The sequence below is a fragment of the Engystomops pustulosus genome, chromosome 6 (assembly GCF_040894005.1).
Source record: "Engystomops pustulosus chromosome 6, aEngPut4.maternal, whole genome shotgun sequence".
Lineage (NCBI taxonomy): Eukaryota > Metazoa > Chordata > Amphibia > Anura > Leptodactylidae > Engystomops > Engystomops pustulosus.
The window spans coordinates 127,494,322-127,500,566 of NC_092416.1; the positions used below are offsets into that span (position 1 = coordinate 127,494,322).

At 42.9% G+C, this 6,245-nt stretch overlaps 1 protein-coding gene across 1 annotated transcript; it reads left to right on the forward strand.

Moving 5' to 3' along the window:
* Positions 1 to 1,742: 1,742 nt before the first annotated feature.
* LOC140066064 (germ cell nuclear acidic protein-like) lies at positions 1,743 to 4,203 on the forward strand. The gene is made up of 8 exons (XM_072113615.1): positions 1,743 to 1,853; positions 2,193 to 2,270; positions 2,390 to 2,471; positions 2,577 to 2,622; positions 2,768 to 2,918; positions 3,031 to 3,160; positions 3,262 to 3,469; positions 3,713 to 4,203. The coding sequence occupies exons 1-8, from the start codon at positions 1,794 to 1,796 to the stop codon at positions 3,798 to 3,800; spliced, it is 843 nt and encodes a 280-aa protein (XP_071969716.1). The 5' UTR covers positions 1,743 to 1,793; the 3' UTR covers positions 3,801 to 4,203.
* Positions 4,204 to 6,245: the final 2,042 nt, after the last annotated feature.

Sequence of the window (6,245 nt, forward strand, 5' to 3'; positions counted from 1 at the left end):
TTTTAAATTTATTCTCCATAAGGGACACATTTTTCTCCATAAATTAGGGTTGGCTTGAAATTTTTATCACTCTCAAAAACTGGCTCAATGGTAAGGACTCGAGCATAGGTTTTGGATGACTTTCAAATCTCAACAGGTTATTCCTGTCACAAATAAATCAGTAGAAAGACTACCCTCCGTACTACGTACAAGGACATCTAGAGAACTTCCAACCTAGACCACGCCATGGTAAATTTGATATCATCATCACTCATCAATCCAAGAGTTTTGGAATAAACTCTTCTTCACTTTCACCTGCTTGGATTTGGAGTGCATTTTTTGGATTTTACGCATACATGGGTTCCCACCCCGAACTCTGAGGCCTCTGCATATGTACATATACACTCACTGGCCACTTTATTAGGTACACCATGCTAGTAATGGGTTGGACCCCCTTTTGCCTTCAGAACTGCCTCAATTCTTCGTAGCATAGATTCAACAAGGTGCTGGAAGCATTCCTCAGAGATTTTGGTCCATATTGACATGATGGCATCACACAGTTGCCGCAGATTTGTCGGCTGCACATCCATGATGCGAATCTCCCATTCCACCACATCCCAAAGATGCTCTATTGGATTGAGATCTGGTGACTGTGGTGGCCATTTGAGTACAGTGAACTCATTGTCATGTTCAAGAAACCAGTCTGAGATGATTCCAGCTTTATGACATGGCGCATTATCCTGCTGAAAGTAGCCATCAGATGTTGGGTACATTGTGGTCATAAAGGGATGGACATGGTCAGCAACAATACTCAGGTAGGCTGTGGAGTTGCAGTGATGCTCAATTGATACCAAGGGGCCCAAAGAGTGCCAAGAAAATATTCCCCACACCATGACACCACCACCACCAGCCTGGACCATTGATACAATGCAGGATGGATCCATGCTTTCATGTTGTTGACTCCAAATTCTGACCCTACCATCCGAATGTCACAGCAGAAATCGAGACTCATCAGACCAGGCAACGTTTTTCCAATCTTTTACTGTCCAATTTCGATGAGCTTGTGCAAATTGTAGCCTCAGTTTCATGTTCTTAGCTGAAAGGAGTGGCACCCGTTGTGGTCTTCTGCTGCTGTAGCCCATCTGCCTCAAAGTTCGACGTACTGTGCGTTCAGAGATGCTCTCCTGCCTACCTTGGTTGTAACGGGTGGCGATTTGAGTCACTGTTGCCTTTCTATCAGCTCGAACCAGTCTGCCCATTCTCCTCTGACCTCTGGCATCAAGAAGGCATTTCCGCCCACAGAACTGCCGCTCACTGGATGTTTTTTCTTTTTCGGACCATTCTCTGTAAACCCTAGAGATAGTTGTGCATGAAAATCCAAGTAGATCAGCAGTTTCTGAAATACTCAGACCAGCCCTTCTGGCACCAACAACCATGCCACGTTCAAAGGCACTCAAATCACCTTTCTTCCCCATACTGATGCTCGGTTTGAACATGCAGGAGATTGTCTTGACCATGTCTACATGCCTAAATGCACTGAGTTGCCGCCATGTGATTGGCTGATTAGAAGTTAAGTGTTAACGAGCAGTTGGACAGGTGTACCTAATAAAGTGGCCGGTGAGTGTATATGTACATTGCATGTAGTGTATGTCCCACATCCCTCATAGTAATGTCATAACACCAGTGTTCTAGAACGATGATGTCACAATTTCTAGGGGGGATAAAAGTTATGGTTCCGTCCACACTTAGTGTGGTGATAGAGTTTGTGGAGTTAGTATTTTGCTGATCTGCTAAGCAAAATTGAATACGAAAATATGCCCAAACGTTGCTTTACTATCGAGTCTGATACAGGCAACAGCGACGGCAAAGACCAGGTAAGTGGTGGCCATTATTCATTTTTGTATCGATAATTTCTAGCAAAAAAAGTGCTTTTTTATCTATTTTATTTTTATGTTCAATCAGAACACTATTTTAGTTTCATCCAGTGACCCACATATATAGCTCGTTACACCAGTATCATCCATATTTCTTGTATCACTATCAGATTTATATAATTTGGAATTGATTTTCACTTCCTACTTGATACTATTAGAATTTGACACTTTTAAAAAAAGGAATTTTGGATCCAAGGTGACCTGTTAAATCACATATTAGAGCCCATGCTGTGATACAAACTTTAAGTTAAAAATTCTCTTATTTTTATTCCTTCATAGTTACTGGTTAATAAAAAATGCCGTAGGATTTCTGCGTCCGATATAGAGGACAGCAGCAGTGATGAGACCCTCCATCAGGTGAGCGCTCATTTCTCTCATGTATGGTCTGTATCTCAGGTTTTCCGTGTAGATGGAACATTATGTGTTATATTATTATATTAACCTAAAGGTTTGCTTTTTATGTTTTGTTCTTCTAGTGTCATCCACTTCAAAGGTCTCTGAGGAGCCTTGAAGATTATGATGATGGCTCAGGCCCTCATCTGCTCTATATACAGACAGGTATTTCATTATCACTTTTCCCAGTAAAATAAGAAATTAGACTTCTTATTGATTAAAAATCTGAATTCTATAGAAATAAATGATGATATTTGTCCTATTTTCCAGAGCCAAGTTCTCCCCGGTTTAGTTTTGTGGATATTGAGACAGCAAGGTAATTTATTTCTATATCAACCACGCTTTATAATTCATGTTATCTGCTCACTAGGTGGCAGTATTATATGTTGCTTGTCTTCTTAGTTTGTGTTACATGTTGTATGTTCTTTACATTATTAATGTTTGATCTTCTATAATTCTAGTAACAGGAGATCAGAGCGTCCCACCAATTATGATTTCTTGAAGAATCTGTCTTCTCCAATATCCAAATTCGTGACCAACTTCCGTGGGAACAGACAGGAGCTTACAAGACGTCTGTACAAATTTTATAACAGAACTGTCTTTGAGAACCAGGTATACATTGTAATATAGAGCCCAGTACAGGGTGAAATGAGGACATAGTGAATGGTGGGCCAATGTTTCCTGTATCTCTGTCATTTCTATATTTTCTCCTTCTGTCCTGTAGCTTCCTGCATCCATGGATATCAGCTGGAATAAAAGGCTGCGAAGAACATCTGGTCGCACCGGATACCAGCTGAATAATGGAGAGCGCGAAGCCTTCATACAGTTATCGGATAAAGTCTGTGATTCTGCCGGTAGGTCTCACATCAGGTAGAAGTTAGAGAATTGCTGTATTCTTCCATGTGTCTTTACAAATGACTATAAGTTATGACTATAACATCTCCTCTTTCTGCAGAACGACTTCGAGACACTTTGATCCATGAACTGTGTCATGCTGCGTGCTGGATCCTAGATGGAGAAGTGGAGCCTGGCCATGGCTGGCTGTGGGAATCGTACTGCGAGAGAGTGGCACAGATTCTCCATGATCTTCCACCCATCACAGCGTACCACAACTATAAGATCCACTACACCGTGATCTACCAGTGCACAGCGTGCCAAGCCAGGTAACTGCCAACTTTATGCCACCTTATTACATTTACTATAGACATACTGGTGGGCAATTCTGGGATGGTGTTCATCTATCTCAGGCCTCTGGTGCTATTTTTCGAATACATATAATGTGTTAGTTACTACCACTGCTTCCTTTTCTGTTAGTGGTTTCTGCAGTTATACATGTAGTGGATTTATAATTGATTTTGGACATGTTTTTTTAACGATTTTTTTTTATTTGATCTTTGCCTCTTTAGTTATGGACGATGGACGGCCTCTTTAGACACTGAGAAGTATTGCTGTGGTTACTGTAAGAACCGGCTGGTTCTTATAAACCCCACCTGAAAACCTCCATCAGTGACCATCAGGCTCTACCATCAGCCAGAGCCAAGAAGGCAGCACATGAAGAAGTCATCAAGACCTGTGGTATTTTCCACCAAGACGTCTTCTAATCCATCCTAGGGCAGCACAGAGGCTCAGTGGTTAGCACTGGGGCCTTGCAGCAGCTGGGTCCAGAAAGCTCATGGACAGCGCTGCATGGAGTTTGTATATTCTTCCTGTGTTTGCGTGGGTTTCCTCCGGGCACTCCGGTTTCCTCCCAAATCACAAAAATATACTGATAGGTTAATTGGCTTCCCTCCAAATTGTCCCAAACATTAATGATGGTCCTCCCTGCACAACACCAACATCAGCAGCAGGAGATGGATCCAACATAAAATAAAAGATACATTTGATTATTTTAAATACATTTGATGATTTCTGTCATTCATTATACAGATCATTCACTGCAATATGTGTCCATAGAGCTATAAGCTAGAAGAGACAAAGCTGTTCTTCAGCATCTGAGGTGTTCATTATAAAGGTATCATGTAAAACAAATGTGTTGTACAAGAGCAAGATTTATGACATTTACATCCTCTTTAAATTTAAGTTAAAGTTAAATGCAGGGTTTGTTGGATGTTGCCATGTGAGAAAGAAGTAGTCCACAGCCCAACTTCAAAAATACTGCATCTGTGTAATGGCAGGACTCAGACAAGGACAGTGAGCCCTGACACTGAGACCCCCAATCTGTCCCTACCTACTTATTGGGTCCTCCCTAAACAGAGGCCAATAACTGGGCGACGTTCCCTCCCTGGGTAAGGTGTGAACATGTAACAATACTGACAAAAAAAACCACAATAAGGCGAGATAAACAATTCGAGTCGGCAACAGCTGGAAATATAAATAACCAAAACACAATCTGAATAGACTAGTCAATAAACATGCAAGAATTCAGACACCAGAAATACAAGAGAGCTAGAAACAAAGCAAGATAGCAGTTTGACCAGCAAGGAGTCAAAGCTAACCTGGACACTTATAGGGAACTCAGCCCTGCCACAGGTTGTAGGAGTAAGCAATTACAGATCCACAGAGTTAACTCTTGCAAGGACAGAATCAATGAGGGGAATGGCAGACATCAGGTCAGACAGCCAGATAACCTAGTTCAGACTGCCGGATGATGAAAAACTCAATGGGGCAGATTTACTTACCCGGCCCATTCGCGATCCAGCAGCTCGTTCTGTGCGGTGGATTCGGATCCGGCCGGGAATCACTTAGGTAGTTCCCCCGTCCACCAGGTGGCGCTGCTGCGCTAAAGTTCCCCGAGGCCTGCCGGAATGCCCTGAAGTTCACCGGCCTATACCTGGTGAAGGTAAGACACTTTTTTTTTTTTTTTTAAATGCGGCAGTTTTTCCGAATCCGTCGGGTTTTCGTTCGTCCACGCCCCCAATTTCCGTCACGTGCATGCCAGCGCTGATGCGCCACAATCCGATCGCATGCGCCAAAATCCCGGGGCAATACAGGGAAAATCGTCGCAAATCGGAAATATTCGGGTAACACGTCGGGAAAACTCGAATCAGGCCCTTAGTAAATGACCCCCAGTGTCTCCTAATCCTACCAGCACGGTTAGAGGAGACAGCAGGCACAGACATCACAATCTGTGTATACACACCACAGGTTAGTTTAAAGGAGTGAACACGTGGCGCCTGATGCTAGATGTAATGGGAAGATTGATAGTGAACTGGTGGAATAGGTAGTAGTGAATCTGGCGGGCTGCAGTGTCTCCCGTGACCCACAGTAGGACACTGGCGGTGTAAGGAACAATAGAAAAGTAGGTGCAAAAAACACAGGCATATAGGTGCACGCTGCCCCTAGAGCTAAAATGTAACAGTAAAGTCCCAAGATGTGTGTTAAAGGCTTTATTTTTATGGACGACGTGTTTCGAGGACGAATTGTCCCCTTCCTCAGGTCCAAAAGCAACATACACTGGATGCAATGTAGAGACTCACATATATGCTCGGCTGGGGTGGGATCTAATAGACCTAGTCCTGTGGTCTTGGATAAAATGCCTTAACCCCTTCCCGATGGGTCCCGGTGCATGGAGAGGGCTCGCGGGCCCCTTTTTTTTATGGCAAAATCAAAAAAAGAATTTTGTACAGGAGGTTTTAATTTTTTTAAATGTATGAAAACATTATAGTTTATACGGTTGAAAAAAGACACTTGTCCATCAAGTTCAACCAAGGAAGGGAAGGGATTGGATGAGGAAGGGATTTAGGGGAAACAATTCTATATAACATAACCATCAATGTTATTTAGGTGTAAAAAGGCATCTAGACCCTTCTTAAAGCTCTCTGCTGTCCCTGCTGTGACCAGCGCCTGAGGCAGGCTATTCCACAGAGTGACAGTTCTTATAGTAAAAAAGCCCTGTCGCCTCCGGTGATTAAACCTTGTTTTCTCCAGACGGAGACAGTG